The sequence below is a fragment of the Thalassophryne amazonica genome, chromosome 3 (assembly GCF_902500255.1).
Source record: "Thalassophryne amazonica chromosome 3, fThaAma1.1, whole genome shotgun sequence".
In the NCBI taxonomy this organism is placed as follows: domain Eukaryota; kingdom Metazoa; phylum Chordata; class Actinopteri; order Batrachoidiformes; family Batrachoididae; genus Thalassophryne; species Thalassophryne amazonica.
Window position 1 is genome coordinate 56,084,973 of NC_047105.1, and position 18,707 is coordinate 56,103,679.

General features: G+C 43.5%; 1 protein-coding gene across 1 annotated transcript; it reads left to right on the forward strand.

Moving 5' to 3' along the window:
• Positions 1-3,255: 3,255 nt before the first annotated feature.
• zgc:172270 (uncharacterized protein LOC100136849 homolog) lies at positions 3,256-8,364 on the forward strand. Its single transcript, XM_034167670.1, is given in 5 exon segments — positions 3,256-3,477; positions 3,479-3,577; positions 3,579-3,629; positions 7,215-7,402; positions 7,489-8,364. Coding segments are annotated over 5 exon segments (558 nt in total). The 5' UTR covers positions 3,256-3,408; the 3' UTR covers positions 7,640-8,364.
• Positions 8,365-18,707: the final 10,343 nt, after the last annotated feature.

The window sequence follows — 18,707 nt, forward strand, 5'->3', positions numbered from 1 at the left end:
TTATACTTTCTTTTCTCTCTGTTATTAGTTACGAGTGAACTAGAAAGAGCAAACAAAGGCCTGGCACCTACAGTCTATCCATCAACCATCCAACCAACTAGTGAGCTAACATATTTGCAAGCCCATTCATATTAAAGATAGCTAGTTATTTTATTTTTGTTTTTGAAAATATCACACATTCACCATGATTGGAATTCATAACTAGTGTCTCCTACCAGCAAATGACAAGCAAGTCTATTCTTCTCTTCCAGCATGTGAAAATCAGTGAGTAACCTGAGACTAATTCTTTCAACTGACCCTTAAAAACACCCATCATAACCAAAGATTTGAACCAATTCAAGGAGCAAAAATAAAAACCAGAAGCAATTCATATACTGCTAGGTCACAAATACAAGTGGCAGAAATTAGGTTTCTCCAATGGGCATTTGGGCTTACACTCAGGGACAGGGTGAAAAATTTGAATATCTTTAAGAGAGTCAGTGTTGAGCTGCTGTTTCTTCTCATCAAAATTATCTAAGTGAGATGGTTTGGGCATCTGGGGATGATGCCTCCTGATATTCTTCCTAGAGTGTTGTGTGGGCCGCTGAAGAGGAGGTACTGCTGGCCCACCACCACCAGATGGCGCCCTGCTTGAAGTGCGGGCTTCAAGCAGAGATGGCGTCATAGCAACCGGGAGTGACAGCTGTCACTCGTCATCAGCACCAGCTGTCACTCATCCACATCACCACCACCATAAAGGCCGGACTGCAACTCCACCTCCCCGCCGAGAAATCAGCTACTTTGGAGGTAATTTCTCTGCTGTATTTACAACGAATAATAGTCTGATCTCATTTGCAGCCGTTTTCCTGTGACGTGTTCCTTATCTGCTGTATTGGCGTTTGGTGTGGACTGCGACGGCTTCGCCTCACACCCCAACCAGATAAGTGGTTTTCACAGGAGCTGTCCGAGTGTGTTATTGGAGGTGGAGGTTCTCCCTCCTTACAGAACACAGACTGTGGGATTACTGAGTGTGCGTACTCACACTCACCTGTGCTGTTTCTGTTCTCTGCCAGCAGTACCAGGTCTGACAGATGGAGACGGTGACCACCTGGGGACCCAGGACTTGGCGGCTCCGGTGTTCTTCAGATCCGTTGGCGGTGAGGGCCGTGTGGGATCCGGCTCGGTTCTGGACGGGCGTCTCCTATCCTCAAGCCTGCCCACACGTCACCCAACGTGTAATTGACTATAGTCCCAAACTGATTGTTGTCTGTATTCCGTTGTGCACAATTTACAACATTAAATTGTTACTGTTTGGCTTATCCATTGCCCGTTCTTTTACGCCCCCTGTTGTGGGTCCGTGTTCCTACACTTTCACAACATAGAGAGGTCTTCTAGGCATTGTCCAACTGAGAAGACATCCTGGGAAAGACCCAGGACACGTTTGAGGGATTAGATTTGCCAAACTGGCTTGAGAATGCCTTGCGATCTTTCAGAAAGAGTTAGAGATCTTGGTCGAGGCTAGGGAAGTGTGGGATGAGCTGCTCGGTCTGCTGCTACCACATCCTGAACTTGGATAAGTGGCAGAAAATGAATGAATAAAAAAACAAGAGCAATCCAAGATTTCTGACATCAATCCAGATCTGGATCACCTCCAAAGTTTGAATTTTGTCAAATCCATGCAGTAGTTTTGACGTAATCCTGCAGCCCTCAGCCCTCTCTGAGTTTTTGGGCAAATTACACGGCAGAAAAAGTGACGATTCGGTGGGAAAGTTGTTTATGACCCGGAGCTCAAACATGTTGAGACGGTTTTGCAGGCGAGAGAAAGCAGTTACTCTGGTTAGCAGTGTAGGCTAACACTTACCGACACAACCTCTCCCATTTTCCTCGTCTTTCCTTCTCCACTGGGAACTGAAAAAACTCCACTTTTCGCAACTGCTTTGGTGATTGCAGCCAAAAACAAAACAGTACACCATTTATCCGTGTGAAGTGATGCTGTGTTAGCATTGTGCAGCGGGAGGCTGTCCCCAGAAGTGGTCAAATCCCACAATATCATGCAGGGGTTCAAACGAGACTGCAAATCATGTGTTGCAATACACTGTGCACCACCTTATGCATGAGGGAAATTAGGACCCTATAACCAAGCGTATATGGGCCTGTGATAGACTGACGTCATGTCCAGGGTGTACCCCGCCTCACACCCTATGACTGTTGGGATAGGCTCCAGCCCCCTGTGACCCTTGATTAGAGTAAGTGGGTATAGAAAATGAATGAATGAATCAATAATCTTAGATGTCATATAATGCTGGTAACAGTTGTAACACTGTAAATTGGACTAAACTGGCCCAATCAAAATAGTAAGTAAGTCCCTTTGGTTGTTCCCTTGTTTTCACTTCGGAATGCCACAGGAGATCTGAGGTGGATCTGCATGTTGATTTGGCACAGGTTTTAAGATGGATACTTTTCTTGATGCAACTCCATATTACAGGGAGAATGGGCAGGGGTGGGCTTTGAACTTGGAACCTTCTGTACTTAAAATGAGCGCACTTAAGTTCTGTCTGGCCAAAAAAAGTTATTAGAACTTACATATTTAACATTAGTGCTAAGCACAAAACAAAAAAAATGGTGCCAAAGAGCACTAAAAGTCTTCACAAACATAAACAGACAAAGAGGAGCACCGATAACATAACTTCCTCCAACTTCGTTGGTGGAGGTAATTATTTGCAAGACTGCATGTTCTCCCCGCGCCGGCCTGGGTTCCCTCTGGGTGTTCGGGCTTTTTCTCACCTCTGAAGACATGCAGGTTTGGTGAACTGGCAGCTCTAAAGTGATAAGTTCGGCTGTGCGTCAGCCCCGCCTCTTGCCCAAATGACAGCTGGGATAGGCTGCCGCTTCCCCATGACCCAAAACAGGATAAAGTGAATAACTGAATATTAGGAATAATTTGACACCAAATTCAAAACTATACAAACTGTACTTCTCTTTCATTATGTGGGGAAACAACTCAGGTTTTAGATGACTTGAATAATTACGAGGTCAATGTTTAGCACAAAAATAACTACATGCACATCAGATTACACCATGCTTTATCATTGTTAAGACTTTTAAAAGTACTGAGTGTGTTTTAAATGAATAACATCACATGTATTAGATTGTCTCTGTCGTTCTGCGCCTCTGTCTGCTGTCTGTGTGATCGCGTGTGTCTGTCGGCAGAGAAAGTCCTATCCCTGCTTGCAGTATTTATAACCTCCCTGTGCTTCCTATCCTCCCACAGGAAAATGATCTTCACATGAAAGACCATCTGCAAATGCCATCCAGGGCACCGTAAGGTTCCCAATATAACCCCAGCGCGGAGCCAGAGGAGGGTTCCTGCTCTGCGGCCTCGGGGTCACGTCAGCTCGGCTCTGTCGACTGTGTTTTTATCACGTTTGGATGGACACCATGATGAAAGTGGAGGAAGAAACAGAGATTGATTTGGGGGAATCCAGTGACTATGATGAATAGATGAGGAGGAGCAGTCTCGGTCACTTGGAAGGCACTTCCTGCACCGCAAGAAGAGGACAACATTCATACGTCAACATTAGTGGAGATCAGTGATACCAAAACCTCTTCTTAGCACCAGAGACCCCCGAGGTATCAATGACTGCCTCAAGGTACTGAATTTAAAGTTCTCTTTAAAGCTACAGTGTGTAGGATTTAGTGTCATCTAGTGGTGAGGTTACAGATTGCATTATTCCATCGGCAGTCATTATTTTGTTTCCCTTTCATGTTTTTGTTTCTTTGGTGAGGGGGATTGATACTCCCTCACCTTCTCTTGTGATCAACAATATGTATGGTCCTCCATTTCACTAAAGTTGTTAGCCTACATTAGCAACCGTTAGACAGTGTATAAGGGACACTGAACTCTACACTACATGGAATGGGCCCAATCGATCGCTGCACCTTGATTTGCTGCTGAGGCGTGAAGCCGGCGGAAGTACAGAAAACACCATCTTGTGTCCCCCAGAACTTCGAACGCTGATATAAAAAAGACGCTCGTAGAACACGCACAATTTAGATGAATAATCGCTGATTTAGCTTTGTTTGTTTTGATTTAGCTTTGTTTGCACCGCAAGATGCCGTCTTGCGCTGCAATTAATTGCACGAATCGTGATACTCGTGAAAATCGTGGGAGAGGACTTACATTTCACAGGTATGTCCCAGCCATACGCTTTTATGTTTGTTAATCAAATGTGCCATGACGCTGATGACTACACTCTAAGAAATAAAATGTTGAATTAAATTGATAAAAGTAATGTAACTTTTTCCACATAACTTTGTCAATTATGTGCAACATTATGCAATACTGGGATTTAAGTAATAACGTTTCATTCATTTCATTCATTCAAGTCTCAGAAATTGGTTGTACATTGGTGGTGTTGTGGTAGAGCTTGATCCTTGAGTAGATAAATGTAGATACCATCATTTTTTGAGTCTTTCAACATTCACATCAACAAACCCAAACCTTGATTTTCAGTTTTGCTTTATTATTATGAGTTTTCCATGAAGTTGACAGGCCAGATTCAGTAATATACATATTATACATATATTATACAGTAATACATATAATATAACAATAATATAATATATAATATTATAATATATAATATTATAATATAATACTACATATATTATATAATACATATAATACATATATATAATACATGTCATATACATTTTGAAATTTTCAGCCTCTAACTTGATCTGGCTTCTTTGAAAATGTCAACTTCTATAGAGCATTATCAAATAATATTACTATACTATTTTTTATATTGGATCCAAATAAGATGCTGCTCCATCTGATGATGAAAGTGCTTACACGCTCTGTACATACATAAAAAGGTATTTTTCAAAATATGTTAATCAGATGCTGTAAAGTTTTGAAATGTAAACAACTGTAAACAACTCATTTAAAATTGGGCCATTGCTCTAGTTGTATTTTGTTGTTTTAGACACTAAAGCTGTCATATAGTTAATTTTCAATTTGATAGAGTGTACATTGAGATGTGTGAATGCATTGACTGCTTTACATTAACTGTGGTTGTGATTTGTTGCGATGTTCCTACTTCTGCCAAACTAAAACACATTCTAATATTTACTTTAACTGATTGACCAATTATTTGCGTGTGTGCATGACATTAAAAAGTATTTGTGTGTTTGATTGTGGTTGATGTGCACCGTTTGGGGGGTGTTTTGAGTGTGTGTGTGTGTGTGTTGTGTCAAATGAACATTATGTGTGTATGTGTGTGTGACTGTGTGTGTCAAATGAACATTATGTGTGTGTGTGGTGGGGGGGGCTTTGTGCATGTTCACAAGCGTATAATATGATAGTATTCAAATAGTGTTGCATTGCAAGAGCTTATAATGTCCATAGATTTAACAAGTTTTTGTTTCTGTTTACTTTAGTAGTCTATCAAAAACTACACTACATGTATACACCTGTTTATAAATGGCCTTAACAGAGCTTAATAATATTACATAACTCGACAAAGGGTTTAATTCTACAGAAATTGGTGAGTTTGACCCTATACTATTGACCTGATTCCACTGTGCGGCGTTTGCACCTTTTGGGGGAAGCAAGACGGCTGACAATGCAGCGGCTTGGCTTCGCTCACTCAGCCGTGACATTCATTCCACGTAGTGTAGAGTTCAGTGATAAGGGAGCAACCATTGATTCTTCTGTTGGTGTGTTCCAGTTCCAGTTACTCCCTCTGAAGTTGGAATTCCAACTAATCCACTGGATGGAACTCCACATACCCCAAGTCTACTGCCCCTAACTGCAACAGTAGTGAAAGCTGTTGTTGTTACTGTCTTTTTTGTGTCCAGTTTATGTAATAATCCTGCACACAGCACTACCATACTGCTGTCTAAGTAACTACATGGTGTGTGAAATAATGCATAATGTTTTGTTTATCAGCTGGGGCCACAAATATCAGCCAACATGTTACTAACAACGACTGTCTACACTGTTCTACAAACCAGACAGTAATATAAATCACTTCTCCCCAAACTGTCCTCTGGTGTAAGGTCTCTATGGTAGGCCTCGCATTTTTTGTCGCACTGTATCTGCCAAAATCTTAGAGGCATATGGCTATGTGAGACAGATAGCAAAGCTCGTGAATCAAAGCTGGGATGCTGCAGTCCACAGCTTACAGGTCACATATATTTAGGCACCAATGCACCTGTTACAATGAAGCCTGGCTTCGTTGTAACAGGTGCAACACTGTAACAGTGTACAGGGACAACGGTGCAACAGGTGACCGTTGCTTAGAAAATAGGGTAACACTTTACTTGAAGGTATCATAATAGTGACCTGACACTGTCATAACTGTTGCATGGCAGTCATGAACATGTCATAAGTATTGTGTCGATGTCATGGATGTTTGTGGCTGCTGTCGTTGGGTGTCATTCGGTTTTTGTAATGACAAGTTGATATTTTTTGGGTTGTCTTGAATATGACAACTTCATATTCAAGACAACTTAGGCAGGGGTGGTGGCCAAGTGGTTAATGCGCTTGGTTTCAGAAGGTTCCGGGTTCAAATCCCACCCCTGCGACATTTCTCCATCTAATGTGGAGTTGCGTCAGGAAGGGCATCCGGTGTAAAACCTGTGCCAATTCAACATGCAGATCCACCTTGGATTTGCTGTGGTGACCCCAAGTGCAAACAAGGGAGCAGCCAAAGGAACTTACTTACTTACTGGTGTGGTGTGGAAAATGGAATGTGTTTACCTAGGTTGTGATGTCATTCTCAGTTGGGACTTCCAACTTCGGAAGGCAGAACTTTTATTCAATCTTCCAGCTGCACTGCAAAATGCAGTGGTGTAATCAGCATGTCCCTTTTGGGCTACTGTATCAACATGAAACTGCAACATGGCGGCCTCCATGAGGGGCCCCGTTCCCACATAGATATGAAGGGCTCATTCTAAACTTATGAAAACACATCAGCTCATTGCTGCAGGTTGTACACAAATGAACAGATGGCTATGAATGCTATATTTCATTATTGCTAATAAACGCCCCTAAATCCTACACACTGTAGCTTTAAGTATATATCCCTCGTAAGTGTATTTGCACTTAAAAAAAACAGCTGTTTGCACTGCCCCCTAGTGGATGTAGATGGCTATAATACATGTGCAGAAGTGAATAAAGTGCACAAAGGAGTGAGAGGTAAAGCTTGAGCTGCACTTTGTGTCTTTAGGTGACGTTTGAGGATGTGATAGCAGAGCCGGTGTCGGTGCGCAGCGGGGACAGGGTGTGGATTTGGAGCCACGCTCTGTTTGAGGTGACTCGGGTGTGGATCTACAGGATAGTTACAGTGTTATTTGCCATTCCTGTGTCTATTATCTCTGGTGTCCTCTTCGCCATCCTCAGCTGCCTCCACATCTGGTAAGGTTGGGCATGTGCAGTCATCTATAATGTCATGATGAGATGAAGTGAATATTTAGTCTTGTGTTGTTTTTCTTGTGTGACAGGATGATCAGCCCCTGTATCCAGTGCCTTCTAATTGGCACCGGCTGGTTGCAGAGCTTTTGGAGCATCGTGCTGGATGTTATTGTGCGTCCGTTACTCACAAGCGCCGGGAGATGCTGCGGAGGATTCAGCATCCACCTGGCTAAAGAATGAGACCACTCTGAAATTATTTATGTGCCTCTGACTTTATAATGATCTGTCAATGGAGCCTAAATGGCCATCATTTGTAATGATAATAATCAGTCAAAATGAAAGTGCTACAGTTGCATTTTTTTAAAAATACAGTTGCAAAAATTACAGCTGATTCAGCAGTTCAGTGTATATCAGCTTTGTTATGTAATAATTCTGCTAAGTTCACTTTAGTTTCAAAAACCACATTTTGCTGCAACCACATTTAATGTGACATGACCAGCTGGTCTGACACAAAACACAGGTTTATTGCTTCATGATATCTGCCATAAAGTTTGGACTCTATTAACAGTACAGTTTATAAGTATTTGAACAGTGACACAACTTTTGTAATGTTGCTTTTGTACACAACAATTGAGCTGAAATGAAACCCTTAAGATGTGCTTGTAGTGTAGATTTTCAGCTTTAACTCAAAGGGTTTAATAATAATAATAATAATTAAAAAAAAAACAGCTGTTTTTCACAGTCCCTTCCTTAATCTAGAGTTGGCAGTTATCAAAATCAAGTGACTGTACTGGAAGAAAATTAGCGAGGGAAGCCACCAAGGCTGAGATTGGAGAAACTGTGCATACAGTGCATCAGGAATGAATTCACAGACCAACATTTTAGCCTTTTTCCCTCAAAATTTGATCCATAATACCCCATAATGACAATGTGAAAAAAGCTGTTTTTTATTTTTGCAAATGTATACAAAACAAACAAACAAAAAACTAAGCAATCACGTGTACATAACTATTCAAAGCCTTTTGAGATGTTTCTACAGCTTAATTGGAGTCCACATGAGGTAAATTCAGTTGATTGGACGTGATTTGGAAAGACACACACCTGTCTACATATAAGGTCCCACAGTTGACAGTGCATGTCAGAGCACAAACCAAGCATGAAGTCAAAGGAATTGTCTGTAGACCTCAGAGACAGGATTGTCTGGAGGTGCAAATTTGGGGAAGAGTACAGCGATATTTCGGCTGCTTTGAAGGTCCCAATGAGCACAGTGGCCTCCATCATCTGTAAATGGAAGAGATCTGGATCCACCAGGAATCCTCTTAGAGGGCCTTAGACAAGGAGGTGACCAAGAACTCTGTCACTCTGTCAGAGCACCAGCATTCTTCTGCAAAGAGAGGGTAACCTTCCAGAAGGACAACCATCTCTGCAGCAATCCACCAATCAGGTGTGTATGGTAGAGTGGCCAAACAGAAGCCACTCCTTAGTTAAAGGCACATGGCAGGCCACCTGGTGTTTTCCAAAAAGCACCTGAAGGAATCTCAGACCATGAGAAATAAAATTCTCTGGTTTGATAAGACAAAGACTGAACTCTTTGGTGTGAATGCCAGGCATCATGTTTGGAGGAAAACAGGTACCATCCCTACAATGAAGCATGCTGGTGGCAGCATCATGCTGTGGGGGTGTTTTTTCAGTGGCAGGAACTGGGAGACTAGTCAGGATTGAAGGAAAGATGAATCCAGCAATGTACAGAGACATCCTGGATGAAAACCTGCTCCAGAGCGCTCTTGACCTCAGACTGGGGTGATGGTTCATCTTTCACCAGGACAATGACCCTAAGCACACAGCCAAGATATCAAAGAAGTGGTTTCTGGACAACCCTGTGAATGTCCTTGAGTGGCCCAGCCAGAGCCCAGACCTGAATCTGATTGAACATCTCTGGAGAGATCTGAAAATGGCTGTGCACCGACGCTCCCCATCCAACCTGATGGCGCTTGTGAGGTGCTTCAAAGAGGAATGGGCAAAACTGCCCAAATATAGGTGCACCAAGCTTGTGGCATCATATTCAAGAAGCCATGAGGCTGTAATTGCTGCCAAAGGTGCATCAACAAAGTATTGAAAAAGGGTGTGAATACTCATGTGCATGTGATTTCTTAGGTTTTTATTTTTAATAAATTTTCAAAAAAACAAAAAAAACAAAAAAAAAACTTTTTCATGTTGTCATTATGGGGTGTTGTTGGTACAATTTTGAGGGTAAAAATGAATTTACTCCATTCTGGAATAGCGCTGTAACATAACCAGTTGTGGAAAAAGTGAAGCGCTGTGAATACTTTCCGGATGCGCTGTACTTAGACCTCTACACAGCTGCAGAAGTATTAGGCAAGTTGCATTCCTGATGATTCATTTCATGCTCTCAGTCATTTAAAAATGTTAATAAACCTCAATCCTGAATGCTTAACAAAGAAAAAGTGAGTCTTTGGCTTTCTCAAAGGGACATATGTGTGCACAATTATTAGGCAACACATTAAAAACTAAAATTTTCCCATTTCACTTCTTTATTGTCATTTGTATAACAAATATACATACACTTCAACATTTCAGAAATATTCAGTGACCAATATATTCATCCTTCTTTTCAATAACAATCATGAGCCTTTCATCCATGGAGCCTATGAGTTTACTGATCTGCCGATGATTTTTTTTCAATATTTATTTCATTCATTTAAAAGAAAAGCAGAAAAGCAGAAATGAGTACATTACAAGACACTGAATGGAAAGGAGCAGAGAGAAGAACAAGTCTTACATTTTCTGCCCCTTTTTACAATACAGTCTTTCAATTTTAAGCATCATTATTCAACGTTATTTAACAGATTACATTTTTTGACTTTGTCACATACCACTGACTTATTTCATAATTTTAGCCATTATTTAAAAGATTACATTTTTAACAGGTTACATTTTAGACATTATTAACAGATTACATTTTAGACTTTGTCACAACCCACTGACTTATTTCATAGTTTCATACTTACTTAATACTTCTAGTTTAATACGTTTTTTAAATCATTTAAGCGACCTTGATTTTTTGACTTCTTTGTTGAGGTTGTTCCATAATTTTACACCGTTCACTGCAATACTCCATTCCTTTACTTTGGTTCTGAATCTTGTTTTTTTAAAGACTTCTATTCCTTTCAAATTATAATTACTTACTCAAATAATTAATAGAATTAATATTTCATCCCTCGCTGTAAATCTCATGTTTAAGTAGAGCCCACAGGTTCTCAACAGGGTTTAAGCCACGTGAGGAAGGGGGTCATGTCATTATTCTGTCATCGTTGGGGCCTTTGCTGACGAGTCAAACAGTGGAGTACTTGGATGGATATGAAGGTCCTACATAAAAATTAGGACGTTACTGAATGATGCAGACTTTATCCTGTATCACTGCCTGAAGAAACAATCTTGTAAAAATGGGCATTAGGTTTGGGAGTTGATTTTAAGTCCATTTTCAACCCGAAAAGTTTCAGCTGGCACATCCTTAAGAATAGAAGTTCATGACAATAACTGTCCTACACCTTCCTGGTGTATGGAGTTAAATTTGTCCCATTAATAGCTGAAAATGCACAGATGGTTATCTACATGTGTTTTGCGATCCACAAACACAAATTTCCGATTTGTAACCTGTGTGTTGTTGTTTTTTTTAACAAATAAATGTGTATTTGTAAATGTTTTTTTTTTTCATTTGTAAAAAAAAAAAAGGCACTTGCAAAGTTGAAAATTCTGTTTGTGAAGTGTGATTCAGCATTTGTGGATCACTGATCACATACATTCATCGCTTTGCTCAGTTATGCAATATTGAGACATTCTGAGTGCAAAACTACAGCTGAGATTCACAAATATATAAGTCGCTATTCACACTCCCATCCAGTAGATGGCAGTGTGCATTTGGACAGGAGGAAGTGATGAAAGGGAAACTCAGAAAATCTAATTTCCCATAATGCCTTTTGGTGCGTGTGTTGATTAATGGTAAATAAATGGTAAATGGACTGCATTTATACAGCGCTTTTCCATCTGCATCAGAAGCTCAAAGCGCTTTACAATTATGCCTCACATTCACCCCGATGTCAGGTTAATGTGCAAACCTTCAGAATTAGTGCATTACTATAAAAGATGTGTGCAATATATTCACTTTGTAAAAAAAGTTGCAGTTAATGTCCATAAACATTAAGCTAATTCTGGACAGTTGGAAATGCCTTTTTTTAACAAATGAAAAAAAAAGACATATTTACAAATATACATTTATTTGTAAAAACCAACACATAAGTTACAAATCGAAATTTGTGTTTGTGGATCGCAAAACACACGGGCAAATCAAGGACTATTTGTTGATCACCCTCTGTAAATTTGCAGGTATTAATGAGACAAATTTAACTCCATACTGGTGTCTGACTCAAAGTGGAGCTGGGTGTTCCTTAGTGATCCATCTGGTTCATCAAGAGTCACTCTCATTTCATTTGTACATAAAATTACAGAAAAATGAAAGATATAATATTTAGATAATATCTTTGGCCCAATCTTAGGGCCCCTTCATACATGGTGCGAATAAGTACAAATCATGGCAACTCATGGTGGAACAGCTTGTATGAGGGAACCACAGAAACATCGAGCTGACGGGCGATGTGTAGCCACATCACGCAGCTGCTGTGAAAAAAATAAAAATAAAAAATACATGCTGCGATGGTTTCATGCATGTGGGAACACACTGCTGCTGTGAAAAAAAATACATGCCATCCATGGGACTAAAACCTGCTCTTTCCAAAAGCATTACCACCCAGAAACTACGACTGATCTACCATTGCTGTCCTGTAAAAGATCAAATCAAATCAAATCAATTTTATTTATATAGCACCAAATCACAACAGTTGCCCCAAGGCGCTTTATATTGCAAGGCAAAAGCCATACAATAATTACAGAAAAACCCCAACGGTCAAAATGACCCCCTGTGAGCAAGCACTTGGCGACAATGGGAAGGATGTGGGAAAACTCCTGAAATCAAGAAGGACATTGACGTATTTAAAAATAAATAAAACCACACACCATATAAAAACACTGCATTATCATACAAGTATGATCCGTCTGTTCTTCTGTAGATGACCCATGGTCACAGATGTACAGTCATGAAATGACACGAATGAGAAGCAGGGCGCTCTTATCGTGTCCGCATCTTATGGCAGTGTGTCCAGCCGGCCCCGCACATGTCCTGCCCGACACACGTGTCTTGTGGACGATGCACCACAGGACTGACACTGCGTCATGTGGAACAGCGCTCATGTGGGTCACGTAACATTCAGATATTCACATCGCCCACTTGTGTTATGATCTGACAGTCTGTTTCACCTGGGGCAGCCTGTCAATGTGCACAGCGTGCACACACTCATTGCAGCCCATTGCAACAGCGATATATGTTTTTATGTATGTCCTCGTGAGGACAGCAAGCAGACACATGCGCGTCACAGTGGACAGTTGTTAGTCCATGTCTGTCCAAACACATTATGTGTTCCCCAGCCATGACGTCCAGATCCACAGATCTCCACAGCCGCTCCTGTCGGCAGACACACCCCCTGTCAGTTCAGCACACACACCAACGTGTAACTGTGTCTGTTTGCAAAACCACAGTCGTGGGGACACTTAGACAAATTTCACATCCAGCTTGACAATCACTGTCTGCTGACTGTAGTTGTGTTAACTGTTGTGTGGGCCGCTGAAGAGGAGGTACTACTGGCCCACCACCACCAGATGGCGCCCTGCTTGGACTGCGGGCTTCAAGCACGAGAGGGCACCGGAGCCACTGGGAGTGACAGCTGTCACTTTTCATCAGCACCAGCTGTCACTCAGTCAACTCAACACCATCTCCATAAAGGCCGGACTGCGACTCCACCTCCTCGCCGAGAAATCAGCTACCATTCAGGTAATTTTCTCTGCTGACTTAAAACATTGAGTAATAATCTGAACTTCTTTCCAGCCGTTTTCCTGTGGTTTCCTTATCTGTGGGATTGGCGTTTGGTGTGATCAGCGACGGCTTCGCTTCACACTCCAACCAGATAAGTGGTTAGACAGGAGCTGCACGAGTGTGTGATTGGAGGTGGAAGTTCTCCCTCCTCATTGTGTACAGACTGTGGGATTACTGAGTGTGCGACCTCACACTCATCAGGACTGTCTCTGTTCTCTGCCAGCAGTACCGGGTCTGACTGCTGAAGACAGCGGCCACCTGGGGCGCAGGGCTTAGCGGCTGCGGTGTTCTTCAGCTCCGTTGGCGGTGGAAGCTGTGTGGGATCCGGCTCTTCTCTCGCTAGGGGTCTTCTATCGTCGAGCCTGCCCACACGTCACCTGGTGTATGATTGACAGTCACCATATTGTTATTGTCTGTACGTCGTTGTGCGATTCACAACATTAAATTGTTACTTTTGGCTTATCCATTGTCCGTTCATTAACGCCCCCTGTTGTGGGTCCATGTCACGACACTTTCACAACAGGATTTCTCGGCCAGCGTCATGGATCCCGAGGGGCGTCAACCATCGCTTGAACAGCCAATGGAAGAGCGAGGTGCACAGGCGCCAGCAGGAGGCATGTTGGGTGAGCTGCAGCGCATCTTAACCGCCTTTACCGCTCGGTTGGACTTAGTTACCGAGCACAGCAGTGTTCTCAATCGTAGGATGGAGGCTCTCACCGCCCAGGTGGAAGCGCATGCTCAGGGCGCTGCTGCAGCACCTCCTCCTGCTGACCGTGTGCCAGAATCAGACATTCCGCTGGTCGTTCAACGAACCCCCCCACCTTCCCCTGAAGCATACATAAGCCCTCCAGAGCTGTACGGAGGCTGTGTGGAGACGTGCGCGGACTTCTTGATGCAGTGCTCGCTCGTCTTTTCACAGTGTCCCGTCATGTACGCATCAGACGCTAGCCGGGTGGCTTATGTGATCAATTTGCTTCGAGGAGAGGCACGCGCCTGGGCTACGGCGCTTTGGGAGCAGAATGCATGGCTCTTAACGGTGTACACTGAGTTTGTGAGGGAGTTCCGACAGGTGTTCAACCACCCTCATAGAGGCGAGACCGCTTCAAGTGTGCTGCTGTCGATACGGCAGGGGCGTCGGAGTGCAGTGAAGTATGCAGTCGACTTCCGCATCGCGGCAGCGCGAGCCGGCTGGAATGCTGTTGCGCTCCGCGCCGCCTTTGTAAACGGACTGTCTCTGGTCCTTAAGGAGCACCTGGTGGCGAAGGACGAGCCACGGGATTTAGATGGGCTTATCGACCTGGTTATACGGTTAGACAACCGATTAACAGAACACCGACGGGAGCGAGACGAAGGGCGTGGTCAGGCACAAGCCGTCCCTCTTCCTCCCGGGTCCAAAAGGGAGCCGACTTCTCCACGCTCCGCTGCCAGGGCTCTCCACATGACGACAGCTCCCCCTGCTGACGTTGCTATGGAAACGAGCAGGTTCAAAAAGCGATCAGATCAGAGACAAAGGAGGCTGATCCGTGGAGAGTGTTTTCTCTGCAGCTCTACCGAGCACACACAGAGAGAATGCCCCAAACGGTCAAAACAGCAGCACTCGTCCTTAGAGACTGGGCTAAGGGTGGGTCACAACACCCACGTGGGGAAACCCCGACGATCTGCACGAATCCCAGTCACAATCCTGAGTGGGGATCTAACCCTTCACGCCCCAGCACTGGTGGGACACGGGGTCGGAGGAGAATCTGCTGGAGTAGCAGATGGGCAAAGGAGGCTGGGCTCTCTCTAGTGGCCTTACTGTCACCATTGTCCGGTGCGGGCGCTAGATGGCACCCTTCTTCCCTAATCACACACCAGACACAGCCAGTGACATTGGTGGTGTCTGGGAATCACAGGGAGGAGATTGTGTTTTATGTAACACCTTCTACCTCCCGAGTGTTTTGGGTTTTCCATGGATGTTAAAACACAATCCCCGATTGATTGCCGTCTGGGGCTGTGGTTCAGTGGAGCGAAACCTGCCACCGGGAGTGTTTAGGATCCTCGGTTCCACCCGGTGTGACAGCTAAGGAGGAGGTTTTAGTCCCCCCCAATCTGGCGGCGGTGCCAGTCGAGTACCATGACCTTGCTGACGTCTTCAGCAAGAATCTGGCACTCACGCTGCCCCCGCACCATCCGTACGATTGTGCCATTGATTTGATACCGGGCGCTGAGTACCCGTCCAGCAGGCTGTACAACCTCTCACGTCCGGAACGCGAATCAATGGAGACCTACATCCGGGACTCGTTAGCTGCCGGGTTGATCCGGAACTCCACCTCCCCGATGGGTGCTGGTTTCTTTTTTGTGGGCAAGAAGGACGGCGGACTCTGTCCATGCATTGATTACAGAGGGCTGAACGAGATCACGGTTCGCAACCGATACCCGTTACCTCTGTTGGATTCTTGTTCACTGCCCCTGCATGGAGCCCAAATTTTCACAAAATTGGATCTTAGGAATGCTTATCACCTGGATCGGATCCAGCCAGTACCGGGTCTGACTGCTGAAGACAGCGGCCACCTGGGGCGCAGGGCTTGGCGGCTCCGGTGTTCTTCAGCTCCGTTGGCGGTGGAAGCTGTGTGGGATCCGGCTCTTCTCTCACCAGGCGTCTTCTATCGTCGACCCTGCCCACACGTCACCTGGTGTATGATTGACAGTCACCATATTGTTATTGTCTGTACGTCGTTGTGCGAGTCACATTAAATTGTTACTTTTGGCTTATCCATTGTCCGTTCATTAACGCCCCCTGTTGTGGGTCCGTGTCACGACACTTTCACAACATTAACAGTGTGAATGGCCACACAGTTTCTAAGTGCCAAACGAGTGGTGTTAGATGTTTGTGTGTGTCAGCTGAAATTTGGCCGACACCTGCCGCAAGAGGGTTCTATGAACTCTCACAGGGCACACTATTTGTAGCAACAGGTGTACAAGGCATTGGAAGCAGCTACGATTTTACATGTATTGCATACGATTCCTGCTTCATGCGCAGTTCGACCAAATTCACACTATGTGTGAAGGGGCCCTTAACGTTTCAATTTATGTGTGTTGTGAGAGAAAGTTGCGTACTGCCACCGCCGCCATGGGTGAATTTAAGCTACCATACGAAAGTATTGGTATGGATTGTGATACAGAATTACCATTTCACATTTGATGGATTTTCATGTTTGATGTATTACTCCCCGCCCTGACCTCTGCGACACTGCCTCTGCTCAACGGTAAGCCTCGCCAACCGAATTACCTACAGAAAAATAAACCGTGCGAACGATGGATTTGAATTAGAATGGGAATAACCCCCTTGTGTCTGATGATTTGTGGACGTCTATGCTGTTATACTGTCGCCAATGGCCGTAAAACTCCTTTTACTGGCTCTGCTTATGTGTCTCCGGTAAAGCTCTATTTGCGACCGTATAACCGCAAATCATCACACACAACAGGGTTATTCCCTAAATGTAGATCCATTTTTTAATTGAACCCCAAAATGCCCGAATTTATATAGCTGTATATAAATAAATGTTTTGTGTGTGTTTTTGCCTTTAAGTAGATGGTAAATAATGTTGAGATTATTAATTTCACTTTTGCACAAAAACTAGATAGTAATATTGGGTATTCTGGTAATGACTTTATGTTATAATGTTATAATAATAATGATGGTATGTTGCAAATTTGCGACAACAGGCATACAGGTTGTGTGCATATCTCACCCATATTGGCCTCTCTTCATTGGCTTCCTGTTAATTCTAGAATAGAATTTAAAATTCTTCTTCTTACTTATAAGGTTTGAATAATCAGGTCCCATCTTATCTTAGGGACCTCATAGTACCATATCACCCCAATAGAGCGCTTCGCTCTCAGACTGCAGGCTTACTTGTAGTTCCTAGGGTTTGTAAGAGTAGAATGGGAGGCAGATCCTTCAGCTTTCAGGCTCCTCTCCTGTGGAACCAGCTCCCAATTCAGATCAGGGAGACAGACACCCTCTCCACTTTTAAGATTAGGCTTAAAACTTTCCTTTTTGCTAAAGCTTATAGTTAGGGCTGGATCAGGTGACCCTGAACCATCCCTTAGTTATGCTGCTATAGACTTAGACTGCTGGGGGTTCCCATGATGCACTGAGTGTTTCTTTCTCTTTTTGCTCTGTATGCACCACTCTGCATTTAATCATTAGTGATTGATCTCTGCTGTCTTCCACAGCATGTCTTTTTCCTGGTTCTCTCCCTCAGCCCCAACCAGTCCCAGCAGAAGACTGCCCCTCCCTGAGCCTGGTTCTGTTTGAGGTTTCTTCCTGTTAAAAGGGAGTTTTTCCTTCCCACTGTCGCCAAGTGCTTGCTCACAGGGGGTTGTTTTGACCGTTGGGGTTTTTACGTAATTATTGTATGGCCTTGCCTTACAATATAAAGCACCTTGGGGCAACTGTTTGTTGTGATTTGGCGCTATATAAATAAAATTGATTGATTGATTGATTGATTGATTGATACAGGTCAATTTGGTAAGATGCATATTTGAGTCAGAGATTGTAGCATATATGCGACGATGGGCATTATGGGGTTAAGGCATGCCACACATTGCTAAAAAAGTTGTGAATTTACTCCAAATATAAGGACTAAATCATCACTTTTACAGCCACTTTTCTTAAGGCAAGTCAGGGGATGGATACATGAACATTTCTGAGTTAATGAATATGTTGTCTTGGCAGCGTGGTGGTTTAGTGGTTAGCGCAGTTGCCTCACAGCAAGAAGGTCCTGGGATCACATCTTGCCTGGTCCCTTCTATGTGGAGTTTACATGTTCTCCCTGTGTTTTGTGGCTTATCTCCAGGTGCTCCAGCTTCCTCCCAATTCAAAAGACACAGAGGTTAGATGAACTGGACACTTAAACTGACTGTGAGTGTGACTGTGCTTGTCTGTCTATATGTGGCCGTGTGGCAGACTGTGTACCCAACCACTTGCCCAGTGACTGCTAGGATTTGCTCCTGCTGCCCCGTGATCCTTAATTGGAATAAGCAGGTATAGGAAATGAATGATAAGGTAAACAACCTGCATGTACATCTGTATCAAGTAGGCAGTTCTCAAAAATTGAGTAACCATGTTGAAAGGAGACTTATGAGGGAAGACACCAAAGACAGCTCTGAAAGAATTATAGGCTTCTGTAGATGTGATTGGTGAAATGGTGAAACTGGGAATGGTGCAATAACATTCACAACTTCATGTTGGAGTGGAGTAGAGGACTGTAACACTGCAAGCTCCTCCTCATTACTAATGGCTCCATCACATGACAGTGC